Source organism: Nesoenas mayeri (assembly GCF_963082525.1).
Source record: "Nesoenas mayeri genome assembly, chromosome: 7".
NCBI lineage: Eukaryota > Metazoa > Chordata > Aves > Columbiformes > Columbidae > Nesoenas > Nesoenas mayeri.
Window position 1 is genome coordinate 12,716,180 of NC_137551.1, and position 16,354 is coordinate 12,732,533.

At 39.0% G+C, this 16,354-nt stretch overlaps 1 protein-coding gene across 1 annotated transcript; it reads left to right on the forward strand.

Annotated features, from left to right (window-relative positions):
- Positions 1–637: 637 nt before the first annotated feature.
- Positions 638–15,328, forward strand: CSGALNACT2 (chondroitin sulfate N-acetylgalactosaminyltransferase 2; the record flags this gene model as incomplete). Its single annotated transcript, XM_080347940.1, has 7 exons — positions 638–1,310; positions 8,430–8,646; positions 9,186–9,287; positions 10,965–11,143; positions 12,734–12,828; positions 13,823–13,904; positions 15,036–15,328. Exons 1-7 carry the CDS (start codon positions 653–655, stop codon positions 15,326–15,328), a joined length of 1,626 nt encoding a protein of 541 aa, XP_080204066.1. The 5' UTR covers positions 638–652.
- Positions 15,329–16,354: the final 1,026 nt, after the last annotated feature.

Here is a 16,354-nt window from a genome sequence, read left to right on the forward strand (position 1 = left end):
TTACAACTTCGTTCATGTATATTTCAAATTACCAGCTGCTTTCTTGTTCTAATGTGCACCTTTCTTTTAATTTTAGGTTCTGTCTTCATTTTGCTGACTCAAACCACAGATTCCAAGGAAAGGAGGGGAAATGGAACAAAACACTGAAGTGCCAGAGGAAAAGCCACACTCTGTTCCTAAACTGTAGACTGCTCTCCCACATAGTGGGGAATGGGGGAAAATTGTTGTCAATTCAAAGCTTATAAAATTACTTTTTCAGACTTTCCTCATTGAACTTCAAATAGGCTAAAACCCACCTAGGGTTGAATTAGGAAATGGAAATATGACTCCTTGCTGGTGTATTCCATCTTCCTCCCCCTCTGCAGAGTTTTTTGTTTGGAGTAGAAAATCCTGAACAAATTGTATGGCGTCAACCAAACTTGCAGTTGATGGTTATGGATGACATAGGAACTTCAGATTTAGGTCTCTATAATGACACTTGATTAAGGCAAAGGTTGAAAACTGCTCATCAGCTAGTTTATCAAAACTCGTAGTATATATTATGGTCATGCTTTCTCTCTCTTTCTAAGATTTGAACTCTGGGGGTGATGTTCCCTGGAAGGCATGAGCAGATAAGTCATCTTTTTGGATTGGAAACGGAAATAATATCAGAATGCCCAGGAGAGGCTTAGTAATTCAAGCCAGGACTCGTTGGCTATTAGTGGGCCTTGCTTTACTGTTCAGTTTAGTCTTGCTCATGTATTTGCTCGAGTGTGCTCCACAAACTGATGGCAATGGATCTTTACCTGGTGTTGTAGGTGAAAACATGGGCAAAGAATACTACCAAGCTCTCTTGCAGGAACAAGAAGAGCATTATCAAAACCGAGCTACCAGTCTCAAGCGTCAGATTGCGCAGTTAAAGCAAGAGCTTCAGGAAATGAGTGATAAATTGAAATCCCTGCAGGAAAAGAAGAGCCCCAAGGTCAATGGTGTGAACTACCAGGGCACCAAAGAGCAAGCATCCAATGATCTCTTAGAGTTTCTTCATTCCCAGATTGACAAAGCTGAGGTGAGCATGGGGGCCAAACTACCTAGTGAATATGGCGTCATTCCTTTTGAAAGCTTTACGTCCATGAAAGTATTCCAGTTGGAAATGGGGCTCACTCGGCATCCGGAAGAGAAACCAGTTAGAAAGGATAAACGAGATGAATTGGTGGAAGTTATTGAGGCTGGCCTAGAAGTTATCAATAATCCAGATGAAGAAGATGGACAAGATGAAGATGATGGAGTAGGAGAGAGGCAGCTGTATAATGAAAATGATTTCATAGAAGGTATGTTCCTTACATGCTTTCCAGCCCGTTAACAGAATGTCACTAACAGGCATTTCATGGTGTTTGTGTTTTTAGGGGTCTTACCTACTTGAGTATAGTCTTGAACAGTAATTACACAGTAAGAGCCTTTATTTCTAATGATGAGATTATTACTGCTTCATTATGTTGTGTTTGGAGTAGGAAGCAAATCCATTTCAGAAGAAGGGCTCACCACAAGTGGTTGTGGGAAACTATCTGCTTAAAATACTGAGGCATTCCTAACTAATTATAGCTGAAGTCAGCGTGATCCAACTGGTTATGGTACTAAATAACTGAAAGACTTCCAGTGAAATTTGGTGGCAGCGGGCGAGAGAAATTGGTTCATCTTTTGTTCCAGTGTAGTTAAACAATTAAGTATGAAGCTACAGAGTTTTTCTTTGCTCATCTCTATGCTACTTTTAGTTAATATTCAGGCTTTTGACTCTCTCGGAGTTGGCATATTTATATTGGAGGGAGAGCATTAGTAGGCTACTGTGTTCTGGTCATGCCAGCTGAAGAACTTAGTGTCCTGAACAGACCCTTCGTGGTATTACTAGTTATGGGATGTGGTAAGATGTGCAACTATTCCCTTGTTTTTGCTTCAGTTCTCTCTCAGTGCAAGTTGAATTACTGAACACATATTATTATAAAAGCAAATATAGCAGTTATGCTTTCAACACTTAGTGACACCCTTAAGGTAGGGTGTAATGCTGATGGAGATAAGTATTATCGAAAACTGCCCTAGAACCTCTCTTTTGTATTTACAGTATTAAATACAGTTGATACTGCCATTGAAAAAAAAGTTGGACCATGTTATAAGATCATTACTGTAAAAGGGATTATGGATCTCAGCAGTGCTGATGTCTGCTCTGTTAAGCAAACATGCTGGAGAAAGGTACCATTGGCCTTGAAATAATCAGTTCTTTCAGTCTAAGATGATGTAATTTGTCTGTAGTGCAAGAAGTCTTTGCTTTTAACAGCTACTGTGTTTAAAGTTTAATGTAATTGCTGCTCTTCAATCCAGAAGATGGGGCAGGGTGTAGCATCCACTCAATTGTGTGGTATAGCACAGCCAGTGTTGTGCTAGGCTCCTTGTACAGTTTTAACTGAAAACCGTGTAATTTTGTCTGGGGGTAGTCATTCTTGCAGCCTTTTAATTGTTTTCTTTTTAAATTAACTGTGCAGCTGCTTTTCCTTTGCTATTTTGGATACTGCTTATGCTCCAGTGGACTGTTTTTTTTACCATTACGGGAATAGCTGTTTATTTTTCTCAGTGTACTGCCTTTAACGACTGCAGACCTCCAAGAAAGCAGCTTCTGGAACTTAGAACAATACTTCATACTTCTTTGCTGTTCACACCAGTATATTGATAATTGCTTTTGGAAATAAAACTGTTTTCCTTTTACTGTAAAGGCAGTCTCTTCAAGCATACAGGAACTATAGAAAAAGAAAACTATTTTTATGCTGGAGCTCATATGGGTGTGTTGGCAACTAGCCATAGTGATAAGAAGCAGTGTCTTTTTTCACACAAAAGTTGTGGGTTGTGTTGGTGTTCTGTGTTTTTGTATATGCAAATACTACTGGCTAATTGACACTGGGCCAGTGAAAAAAAGGCTGCTTCTGAACATTTAACACCTTTTCTTTCCTATTGTTTTAACACTTAGAGGTGAGAAATTGAACTGGCAGTAGCCCTACCTGCAGGTGCCCATCCTGCAGCCCTGTCACTGGGCTCTCTACCTCTGTCAGTTTGTATGGAAGTCCAGTTGGAAACCTGAGGCCTTCCCATTTACAAAATACTGCTCCCTTAAGCTATCATAAGCTGATGGGTTCAAGTTTCATGGCAGGCTTGATGGATCTACTGGAGTCACAGGAGGTCCTATAACTGTTCTAAGAACACGACTGAATTGTTGCTGGATTAGTATTGCTCATTTAGAGAAACAGTTTGTTAAAGTTGGCTTGAACTAAAATTATTTAGGTTCTATATCCTCTTCAATTGCTAATAGATTATTTTATAATAAGTGATTTGGGACTAAGACCAGAGTTTTATGTAGTTTGAAACAGGAAGCTGAGAAACTTGATGCGTGGAATACTTTTTTTTTTCTGGGGCAAAAGAGAAAACATGATACTGCATTAGATAATATATGACCATCATATTTTGTGCTTGATATAGATAAAATGATTTTGCTTTTGTTCCTACTTCCAGGAATTTTTTTTCTCAAAACTAATGCATATGCATATGCAAAAGGTTGCCTGCAAAACTGTGCTACAAGTACAAGCTAAACTAGAAAGACATTATTATGCTAGAAGCGTTCTAGCTTCCTATCACAACAGGGTAAATTTTCATGTAGGTAGATGTTTGGTTCTGGGAATTATTTCAGCTCTGTTCCTAGACTTATGAAATACTAGACTAAACCTTGAGCTATGTAATATTTTGTGGTATGTGCTTCTAGGGGAATTAGTAAATCCTTAGAGAATTTTGTGGCTGTTTAAATAAGTTTAGAATCTCATTTCTTATAGACAATTTCACCTAATGCTATCTCTTAATCTCCACTGGATACATCTGAAGTTCTTCCCCAGCATTTACATGGCCCATGCCCAGTCAGTGAAATATCACTCTCTTGATTTGTGGAAGCATCAAAGTTTTTTTCTTATTGTATTTTAGGATTTATCTATATTGGAGTCACTTGTGACAACAAAGACTAACAAGATGAATTTTAAAGTAATCTGCCTTCTGCTGTAACTATGGTAGGGAGCAACCTGTTTGAGCGTTATCCAAACTGATGTTATTTTTCTAGTGTTGCAAGACAAAGTAATGATCCAAATCTATTTTGGAGTTGTGATTAGGCAGAGCTGCCACAGCCATATCATGGCTATTGTCAGGCTTTGAGAAATAACACCAAGTGAAAAAAAGGTTTGCAAGTATGCATTGCAACTACAAAGATACTTTCTGAAAGCTCCATATTATTTTTCACAAGGCTCAATTGACTTGCTCTGCTGATGAGGAGAAAACCAGCAAGTTTCTTAGGACTATAGGGCTCCATTTGCTGCGTTGTTATCTTTTTTGTTTTGCTACAACCCAGAATGTATCTTCCAGAGTTCTAATATGAACAGAACAAAAATCTGACCTTAAAAATGCCGTGTTCTGCAGTTGCTGTTTGAGAAACACTTCAAAGTTTTTTTTTCTTATTTTTTCCATTCAATTTAAGCATAGGAGAAACAGGAGTATGCTCTTCCCCTTGGATGAAGAGCATCCCGTGAGAGGATAAAAGTTGTGATATTACATTTCACAAATGAAGGTGTCTAGGATTACAAACAATGAATCTAGTTGCTGAATTGGGCATTCTAAGGTAGCCCTGGACTAAAAATAAATTTGAGATCAGTGTTTGATAATATTGAGAAACAAGATAAGATGGAAAGAGCGTGATAGTACTACCTCTGTCTGTCCCCTTTCTTCTGAAGCCTGTTAAGTCTTGAATAGTGATGCAAAACTCATTGAGGAGCCTTCAAGGACATTTGTACTTTACTATCAGTGTAACTGGTTTATTTGGGTTACATTTATCTGTGTAATGGGTTTCTTTTATCAAGAGATTAAAAGCTCTTCCATTGGATAGACATTTAAAATTAACCTTTGGAAAGCAGAGGCATTAGCATATTTTTCAGAAGTTAGTTATCAGTTAGCTAATCTCTAATGAAGGTCTTGTTACTAAATTGAAGTGCTGCTGTTTGGGTCCATTTCTCTTGCTTGTGTTTCCAGTTGGAACTGGGCAAAGGCCAGAAACTACCTTTAGGTCTGCATCTCAAGGGAAGACTCTCCACCCATTCTTGGCTTGTAAAAATTATTTATCCCAATGCTGGAAGCTCGAAGTCAAAACTCTGGAAGAGTCCTTGCCATCTACAAAACAGTCTGGACTGTTTGTCATGCACACCCCCTCTTTACTGTGTTCTGCATGAGACCAGAAACTGGCCAGTGTCCTGGGAACTTCAACAGAGAATTTTAATACACAAAAAGAAAAGGACATATGTCTTAAATTCCATAGTCCAAACATTTTTCTTGGTAGTTGTAAAAAGAGTAATAGTATTCAAAGCAATACAAGAACGGCCTTTTTGCTTTGATACTAATTGATCTCTGCTATTCCTAGATTACTACTTCTTTTTTTTTATTATTTTGGTGAGAAATATAACTTCTGCAAAGGGAGTAAAGCTTCATGGACCAGGAATAACAGCTGATAAATTATTTCTGTTGCTTTTTACCTCTTTGCTTATAGACCTCTGTTTTGGATGACAGCCAGTCTATGCTAGTTGGAAGGTGCAATACCAGTTTTCATTGCATGAGTCAGTCCAAGTGTTAAAAACTTGAATACACTAAGAAGTAAAACAGATGTGGGTTCTTTTTTTGGCTGTTCTCAATTCTGGTTTCTGTGTATAGAAGCTTTAATCCCATAAAAGTATTCAAATTAGATCACCTATGGAGGTTAGCTCATAGCAAGAACAACTCGAGCACAAGCTTACTGTTCAAAAGAAGTGTGGCACTGGCACATTGTTGAGATTTAAAAGTCTGGAATCTTATGTTCCAGCAACTGAATGTTGGCAAGGCACTACCCAAATTCAGGCTTGCGTGTTAAGGTCATTATGAAGTCACAGCAGCGGGGTTGTTTGCAGTTACTTTAATCTAGAAAATTTTATTCTTTACCACAGCCTTCTGTTGTAGACTGTCATCTAAGCTTATTCTTTGATTAAAGGTAAGCAGTTGGCCAATTGTGACGTGCTTTCTAAAAACTTCACATGTATTGTAAGTGGTATCTTCATCTGTAAACAGGTATTGGATACTAGAGAAAGGAATATATCATACAATACTGAATGTTAATTTGTGTAGGGGTACTGGCACAAGGTATTTGCTATATATCACATGAGGGCATGGTGTGCAAACACTGTGGTGCAGCAGCTGCTCCCATACCCAAGAAGCTGTTTTCAATCTACACTGCTGAACTACACATCACAAAGAGTTGAGGTGAAAAGGATTGAGAAGGATTTAAGATCTTTTTCTGCTTCTAACAGTCAGCACTGTGGACTCTCATTGTTTGACTGAAACACTTTCAGTACTTGTAATTAATACTGATTTGAAACTGTCATGCTTTTCCTGAGCGTTACAGTGTGGTGTGTATTTTGTGTAGCTCTGTGTTTACAAAGGAATAAATATTTCTATCTCTTAAAAGAGTGCATGGCAAAACTTTGTTCAAAGGGTAAAGTAGAGTTTAAATTGAAATGTTAGATTCAGTCGCTATTAACTTAGTGTGGTGGCACCAGCTTGCTCTCCTACACTCTGTCTCCCCCAGACCCTGTGTGGTGGTTGTCAAGGTTTGCTGTCAGGTCTGCAAATGCACGTGCCCACAAGAAGTTCCTGAATATTGGAGGAGAACTGGGCAGGGAGCTTGCTGTAAAAGAGAGGCAGATACAGGACGGGGCAGAAGGAGGGGATGACAGTGAATGAAACTGCATTTGGTTTGTGGAGGACAGATGGAGCAGAGGAACATGGAGGGAGTTAGGTAGATTTTGGGAAAAGGACTCTTTGCAAGGGAAGCCTGGCATATAGAGGAAAAAAGTTGGGGCAAGGTGGTGTACACACCTGTAAGCTGTAAGATCACTTCTTTCTAATTCCCGAGACAGACAAATCCAAGGTGTTCTCGAGGGCTGCTCCTTTCACATACCTTGAGGCTTCCGGATTTCAGTTGCTAAAAAGACAGTAACAAAAAGGACACTATCAATACTGAGCGTGAGGCAATCCTCGGTGTCACCAGGACGGTTCATTTATCTAATTCCCTGCCACTTTCTTTCTTAGTGGGAGGCTGGTAGTGGATTTCAGAAGTGGGGCTACAGGAACTGCCCTGGAGGCTGGCTGGCAGGAGAAGAGTTAGTTCAGCCCATCTGAGTGAAGGGAACACACTAGTTGCATGTGCAGGCAGGTGTGTTCATCACACTTTGGGATATGCAGCTGTTCATATAATTCTTAATGGTCTGGGTTGCCAGCACAATTGTTTGGTTTATAGTGTAGCTTATGCTGCTTCACTGTAATATAGATTTTTCTTGTGGAGGAGAAAGGAGAGCTGAGGTGGGATGAACATAGACCAGTTCTGTTGGGGCATCATTCCTGTCATCATTTCATACTCTCAGGATAACCAACATGCAGCTCAATTCAGTCAAAGCCACAGGTGAGTCTTGGTCTTTTCCTTTGTGGTGCAAAATTAGCTTGTTGCCTTGCTTCCTTATTGGTCTTTAAATGAAAGTGATCAGCCAACTTAAATGTTTGTTCTGAATGGGATAGATTTCCCTACTCATTGGGAGTAAAATGTCTCTAAATAGGTAATCTTCTTTATAGAGAACTGGTATTGTTTTCTCAGTGTAACGGCTCTGTAGGAAACTTCTGCTTATGTCCTCAGAGGACCATAGCTGCAGTAAAATGCTACTTTCCTTATTTATGGGATAGAAAGCCCTGTAGCTAGTGGTCAGCAGTGAAAAGAGTTTATAAGCATTCCAGCATTTATTGCATGGATTTTTTTTTATTTAGAGATCACATTTCAGATTTTACAAGCTTTGTGAAGCAAGTTATTGTGTCATTTGTTCTGCCCAGAGCTTGTGTTGTGTCGATTGCTGGCCAGATTATCTCAGCTTTTACTGTGGGTTATCTCAGGGGAAGACCTTTACTGAAGAAGGGCTTAAGAATGGGCAGTGTTAGATTTCAGCCATCCCTTTCCATAGTGAATAGCTGAATTCCCTTTTTGTTGGGAAGACCCAACTTTAATTCTGCCTGAGAAGCTGATGTATGACCATAAAACCTATCTTAAGAAGCAGGGGAAATGAGTATATTTGAGATGGTTTGTTCTTTTAGTTCTGGTCTAAGAGGGTAGGAGGGTGATTGTGGTAGGTGGTGGTGGTTTGGGGGGAGTTTTGTTGTTGGTTTGGTTTTTTTTTTAGGAAAAACCCAGAAACATTTGCCCCAGAGCTTTATTTTTCACTTTGTTATAGTTCTCAGGAAAAACAGTGTTTCTGAAATAAAATTGCTGGCATCTTTGACTTTACAAATTACTTGTGTGACTTATTCTTCAGGTTACTATCGTACAGAAAGAGATAAAGGGACACAGTATGAGCTGTTTTATAAGAAGATGGATGGCATGGAATACAGGCATGTCACCTTGTTCCGACCTTTTGGACCTCTCATGAAAGTGAAGAGTGAAACGGTCGATATTTCTAGATCAATCATTAACATTATTGTCCCTCTTGCTGGAAGAACCGAGGCATTTGCACAATTTATGCAAAACTTTAGGTAGGTGCATGAGATTATATAGTGAGCTATATTGCTGATTTTCAGTATTTTGTTTCCTTTTCAAGATGAATTTCTGTTCTTGTGGATTTGTGACAGAACTAATTTCCAAGATTATGTGCAACTGCCTTGGGATGTTTGTAATTGAACCTTTTGTATGGAGAAAATACTCCTTCTAAAAGGATTTAGGAGATTATCAAACTGCACAAAACCCCTTTTAAACCAAACGCCAGGGCCACTGTGAACCTGGATGCAGGTGATCTTGAACATCATTTGTGTATTTACATCATCTTTTTAGCTCCTGTTTATAAAATAAGGTGTTGGAATGAGACACACAGTATTGGAACCTTCTGATTCAAGTGGGAAAGATGGGGAAAGAAGAGGGAAAAACCTTTTTTTCCTTGTTTTCTATAGAAGCTAGTTGAAGTCTGACCAGAATACTTAGATCTGCTAGTACTTTTAAATGTAATAGCTTTTAAGTACCTGAAGCTTCTGTTGTGTTGCAAGTAATTGTTAATATCAGCTTATCTTTGTGCCTATAGGGATGTGTGTATTCATCAGGATAAGCGTGTTCACCTCACAGTGGTGTATTTTGGACAAGATGGACTATCAGAAGTAAAAAGCATCCTAGAATCTGTAGCTAGGTAAGTGTGTCAATCCAGTGTCGGTTAGTACCAACAATATTGATTGGCAATTAAAATGTTGTTTAAAAAGAATAATTTTATTGTTCATTACGTGTTAACAGGAAAAGAAAGCTTCATTCACAGCACACTACTTTTTGGTTGGCATTTTACAGCCTATGTTGCAAAAGTCTCCTGAAAACTACTAAAATTCAAGTTTATAGGCCAAAAAAGACTAACAGTATTGGCTTTGAGGTGTCTATCTGACAGTCCAGAAAACAACAGGGGTGAGTTTTACAGTGAATATTCAGTCATACTAGCATATTGATCAGAATTAAAGTTCTTTGGATCTGGGATGTGCATTTTGATAGTTCCTTCACGGGAGAATCAATTTAATGATAAGTAAAAGAAATGTAGTCAAAGTAGGCTGGTGCGCTGCTGAGTCTGAGAAGTTAAGGTTTGCCTTCTGTCCTCTAGGTGCTACGTAACTGGGCCCATGCTTAACCCTGGGCTGTAAGAGAGCTTTAAACACACTTTCATCATGATTGTCTGAGTAAATAGCACTACAGTAGCATGGATGTAAAATGCCCAAATGTTGCTCTTTTTTTGCTCCAGAAGAAAGGCTTGGGAATACTAAGTGGCTCCTTCTCTGCCTGAGCTCTTGTACTCATCCCTCAGCTGGGAGCCTGTTACCCTCCTTAGCCAAGGACAAACTGGCCCCGAGTAGCCCCATCTTGCAGCACAGCCAAGGCTCTGCTCAGTGAAGGCGTTAAGCACAGGCTGTTTTGTCACTGGCTTAAAATGTGATGGTGAGTTGGCCTGATGTGCACAGACATCTGGGAAGGGAGGAATGCTTCTGCCTTCCTCCCTCTGAGCCTCCCTGGCACCCAGCTTGCCAAGCGTGGCCACCTCTGTTGCTGAGGCCTCTCAGCTGCTTGCCACGCACCCTGTGAGATGTCCTTCTCACAGCATTGAGTCAGATTCAGTGCTGCAAACTCACTGGGCATCTATCTGGTTCTTCATCTTAGTGGTGCTACTGCTGGGCATCTTTGCTGTTCTCTGCAAGCTTTGCCCTCTGAATTGTCTCTGAAGTAGACACTTTGCTTGAGGATATACCCTGGGTGTATTTCCAGTCTCCCTTTGCTGCTTCTTCCCTCTTCTGTGATGAGTACAGGCATGTATGCTGCTGGTATGAAATAATGAGGAGAAGCAAACCAACTGGGTTATGGTGGCATCACTGGACAGATGAATTTTTGCCTCCTAAGTTTGGTGGTGCCAGAACTCTGGTTTCCCATTTGCCCTCATCTCTACTTAGTGAAGACAGAGATATTTCTGTATTAGTCAGGATCTCTTAGTTTGTGGGGGGCAAATTTTATATGGCATTGTAACTTCAAAAACCACTTTAATTCACATCAGTTGCCGACAGACTTTTTTAATCTGTCTGAATGATTAAATGCAAAGTGAAGTTATGAATTAAGGCTGGGGTCCATCTTCCTACCATGTCTAAACTCTGATGCTTAAAATAGACAACTAAGTGGAACAGATATTTTTCTTTCTCATCCTGATGATATAACTGTTTGAAAAATTTCCAGAACGAAACTACTGTAAAATGCTGAAAAAGTATAAATGGACCCTTCTGCCCTGCCCTGTCCCTCCCCTTGCCCCATGGATTTATTTTGGTTTTGGCTTTTTTTCTTCTAGAGAAACTAACTTCCACAATTACACGCTCGTCTCTTTGAATGAGGAATTTAACCGAGGCCGGGGACTTGACATGGGCGCCAGAGCCTGGGAAAAGGGCGAGGTCCTGATGTTCTTCTGTGATGTTGATGTTTATTTCACAGCTGAGTTCCTCAACAGTTGTCGCTTAAATGCTGAGCCTGGTATGTCCATTTACCGTTGCGGTAACCAAGTCTCATCATCTTGTTTGGCTTAAGCTGACCTGTGTTGAGCATATAGGAAACTAACTTGACTGGTGGAGCTTATTCAATACCATGCACCTAGGAAAATGAAAAATACTATGTTCACAAAAGACATTAGAATTTAGACAGAGATGTAACTTTGTCTTGATGTAGCTTGTTTTATGAGAACGCATTGTCTTTTTTGTACATTAAGTACAATTTTCACATTTTCTTAAGATTTGGCTGCATAAAACAAAGGTGGACAGTTTAATTGCTTTAACAGTTAAACTGCTTGTAAATTTGTGTAACAAAACTCAATGCAGCACTTCATGGTGGAAGATGATTTTTGTTATGCTGAAATCTCTAACAAGTTTTGTTTCTCTTCTCACACTTGGGTGGCCAAGACACATCACATACAAATGTGTTGCAAAATGTGCTCCTTACAGAGACTGAGCTAATGTTCCACATTTACATCCTAAGCTCTGAAATTTTCTGAACTATTTTTCTCAAGTTTGTATGAAGCTTGCTTGTTCTACAACCTTCTGCCAAGAAGGCTAAAGCTTTAAGTTAACAAGCATGCTAATTAAGACCCACCTCCGTCAAACATTTTGTTTACTTGTTGTTTTGTTTGTTTTTAATGCTTACTCTTATTCTAAATAGATTTCAGCCAGAAACCATTTTCTCCAAATCTCAAATTGGAATGAATAAATAAATACTACTTTTTCACGTTAAAAAACAAACAAGCAAAAAACTATAAGCCACATATTTAGATTCTGTTTCTTGCTTTTTCTTTCATTTCTATCTCTGTGCTTCATGAAATGAGTTGTATAAGTAATTGGAGGAACTTTGGAGAGGGATGTCTTGTGAGCTTTCACTAGGAAGGAGTTTGAGAGATTACTTGACAATTCATATGGACAGTTTGTCACCTCGCTTTAAGTGAGATCTGAAAAAGCTTCTCATGTGTTCAGAGTTCATGCCCAAATCAGGTATTGAGTATTCTTGTGCTGTTATCAATAGCTTTGCACCACTGGCAATGCAAGAGATCCTTGAAAAATTTATCTGCCTTCTGTAGTAGACATAGAGTACGTGTCACAGCATAATCGCTTAATGCGCTTGCAGGACACCCTGGATACATGTGCTTTAAATGCTTGTGGAAAGGGGCAAGCTCAAAATTCAAGCTGTGCAAGGAGTTACTTGGACTTGCTTATTTTTTACTTTTACTGCATACTATTACTGCAAGGATTTTTCACTGTAATCTAATGTGATATTGTGATATGTAATATACGTATAGTATTTTATATGGATTTAAGTATGTATAACTATATATAAATGTATACCTATGGAGGATATATTAATCTGTTTACATGTTTTGTTTTTAAATCCTGTGAGCTCTGCCCCATTAGATGTTATGAACTACCCAACTGGGAAATCCTAGCAGTTAGACTTTATATTTGTTTTCACTAAATGGCTAATAGCTAATATTTTACATAAAAAAAAAAAGAGTATTTGTAGTTTTCTCTTGCCTTTGGAAAATATGCCCGCAGTGAGTAACAACTACCTTTTGACTTCCAGGGAAAAAGGTTTTTTATCCTGTGGTATTCAGCCTTTATAATCCTGCTATTGTCTATGCCAACCAAGATATACCACCCCCTGTGGAGCAACAATTGGTAAGCAGCATGATTTATTCTGGATATAATTAGTTGTTCTTTGTATTAAAACAAAACTAAGTGTAACTTAATAGTCTTTGAGGATATCTTATGACCTTTGGCAGTGCATGTCTGAGCACTTCTGTCCATTGTGGGCAAAGCACTTAAAAGTTGATCAAACTGTACAAAACTCATTCTTAGGTAACCTTGGAGTTCTACTTAGATTTAAAAAAAGGTGCAACTATAGTTGGTAGTTCTAATCTGTTGCTGAATTCTGACTTTGGAAGCCAGTATTTTAGCAAGATAGTGGTATAACATGGCAGCAACTTCCATCTTACATTCCAGCAAAGAAAGAAGTGGTAAAAGGGAAAACAAAACCCCAAACAAACAAAACCACCAAACAAAAACCACCACAAAAAAAAAATCCCAACCAATGAACAACCTATGAATGATGCTTGATAAGCTTCCCGAAGTATGGACTCTTTGCTAATGACCAAATAGTAGTTGCAGGAGATGTGCCATGTGACTCGAGGTGGGCTGAGATGGTCAGTCAGTTGCTTTTTTCATGCTGTGGACACCTGTACTCTGTGCAGATTGTTTCTTTGCCTTTGCCATCCGACATCTGCCAGAACCATTGGTTGTTATACTGCTAATTTCATCTTGCTTTTGGAATGAGAAACACTGCTTCTGTGGAAGCTTGTAGTCAAAATAATAAGCAAATAAACCCTGCAAACATTCAAGTGAATACTTTTAAGGATAATTTGGGGCACAGCAGAAAGAGGGAAGTACTGTATTTCTGGGTCTTTGTTGCCTGAAGATGGAATGGCCATGGTCAGTGTCAAGCCTGAATCTCTTTCAAGAGACTGTGTAAGTGAATTTGGGTTTCACAGTCTTATACGCTGTATCCTGCATTGAGAAAACGACTAGAAGAGCTTAGCTTTCTACAAAACTATGTGAAATGTACCTCCTTCAACTAATGTTTGCATTTCAGAATTATATTGTTTAAAAATTGCAGGTACATAAGAAGGATTCTGGCTTCTGGCGGGATTTTGGCTTTGGAATGACTTGTCAATATCGAACAGACTTTCTGACTGTTGGTAAGATGACACTGTAAAAAACCAATTGTGCATGTTTAAAAATGGATTCTCTGTTCTTACCTATTGACAGGAGAATAATGCATTTATTTCTTGTTTTCCCAAGCCCAGCAATTAGACTTGCTTGACAAGTTTGACCAAGGAGAAAAATGAGTTTTTATAGACTTTGATGTCCCATTTAATTAGTTGCAATGTTTTTTAGAAACAACATTTCACTAGAATTTCTAAAATTCTTTCAATTTTTTGTGCTTTGTCTGAAGCAAATTAATCATGCTTAAGAAACACATCCATTAAGTAAACCACTAACACAGGCAAGAAGCATTCAAACACTTTCTTTTAAATAAGCTTGCATAGTTCAATATATTAGTTCAAGGCTTTAGAAATGCGCTTGGGCACCCTCTTGTGGCGTGCTGTTAAAACTGAGAACAGCTTGGTGTGCCTAAATATGAAAGACGGTCTTGAAATTGTTGGCCAGAAGGTGTGATGATACAGCCCTAACGTGCTGTATAATGGCTTGAATGCAGGATGATTTCTAATAGCCATATGGCCATGTGTATGGTATAGACTAAATTAAGACTTGATAATTCTCAAGTTTTGTGTACAAGTCTGGGTTGATTTTCACTATGGTACTGGAAAGGCAAGAGAACTTAAAATGGTCAAACAAGTTCCTTTCCTTAATGCAGCTTTTTGAGTTGTGACCTAAGGAGTAATTGCTGGCATTTTTAGAGAGGGCATTTCATATGGTGCATGACTGCTTCATTTTCCAGCTGCTAAAATCCATTATGATTGCTAAAAATAACTCAAGCATAGCCAGTGAGGTTTGCCTAGTTTTCTGCAGCTGTCACATGGGATGTCATGCATAATGCAATTTGGAGACACTGTTCTAAGAGACCTTCTGAAGCCAGCAGTGCATGATCTATGTCCTGGGCAGTTTCCACTGCAAAGGATGTGGTCTGCTTGAAGCTTCCCTCCCTCAATTTGGCATGCTTTGGCATGGAGAACTTAGATAATTGCTCCAGAATTTCTGGTATGTCCTACCACATTTAGTAATACATTACACAAGGAGTGTTGCTCTTTCTGCCTTACAACTCATCTGTGTACCAAAATAATGTATTCTGATACTGTTTTCAATAGGGGGTTTTGACTTGGAAGTGAAAGGCTGGGGCGGTGAGGATGTTCACCTTTACAGAAAGTACTTGCACGGTGACCTTATTGTGATCAGGACACCAGTCCCTGGGCTCTTCCACCTCTGGCACGAGAAACATTGTGCAGACGAACTGACTCCTGAGCAGTATCGCATGTGTATCCAGTCCAAAGCCATGAACGAGGCCTCTCACTCACACCTTGGGATGCTGGTCTTCAGGGAGGAGATCGAGACTCACCTCCGTAAGCAGGCTTACAGGACTAACAGCGAAGCAGTGGGTTAAATATCACCCCCGTGACATTTGATAACTTCAAATTCACAATGAACCAGCATCATTTTACAGCCTTAATTCAGCTTAAAAATGCAGTGCCTCTCTTTTTCAGTGAAGAAGAGTTCAGGGGGGTTGGTTCTTTTATTTGTTTTCTGAGTGATTTTTTGACTGATATGCTATTAACCTATGTATCTTGCAAGTTCAAGCACCTCAAATGGGAAAGTGTATGTAGTTCAAGGAAAGTGTCTTCAGTATTGATTGGGAAATGTCAGCTCGGTGCTTTTCCACATGGTACATTTCAATTCTTATATTTGCATTATTTCAAGAATTAAATTAAATAATCTTTTGTGTTGTCTCAAGTATTTTTGGACTATATGGCTCATTGCACTGTGACTTTAGAAGTATACTATACATACACTCCATTGCACAAACAAGAGAAAGGTGTGAAAAAGAATCTCACCATGCAAGGTATATGGGATGTGCTGGCTGGTCTGCCAGCTGTTCAGGTTGCTGATTTCACAGCAAGGGCTTGGTGCCACATTTGCTATGTTAACAGACATTCACATGCCTGAATATAGAATAATTTATGTGAAGGGGGGAATTAAAATATTTTTAAGTGGAATTTTAGAGCATATGATGTAATTTCACACCACAAGAGAGACACCACCTTATCTCAGTGATGGATCAGACAAGTTGGGAATGTTCCAGTTGGGCGTTTCTGGATCTGATCTTTTCCCACACTAGATGCCACATCACAGAATCCCTTCTGTAAACTGAGCTGTGCTCTTAAAATAGTTTCTTTAAAGATTTTTTTTTTTTTCTCTACTCCTCCTTATTCAAAGACCCTGCATGTACATCTTGTCCTTTAAGTTGAGGAACCATCTTTTCATATCCATAAAAATTTATTAGAGATCCATTTGCTATTATACTATTATTGTCCTTTTGCTTTCTTTTTTTCTTTCTGTCATTGTCCTGACAAGTTTTTGGAAGGCAGTAATATAGTCTTAACCGTTTCATTGACTGAAAAGGCAAGTGCTA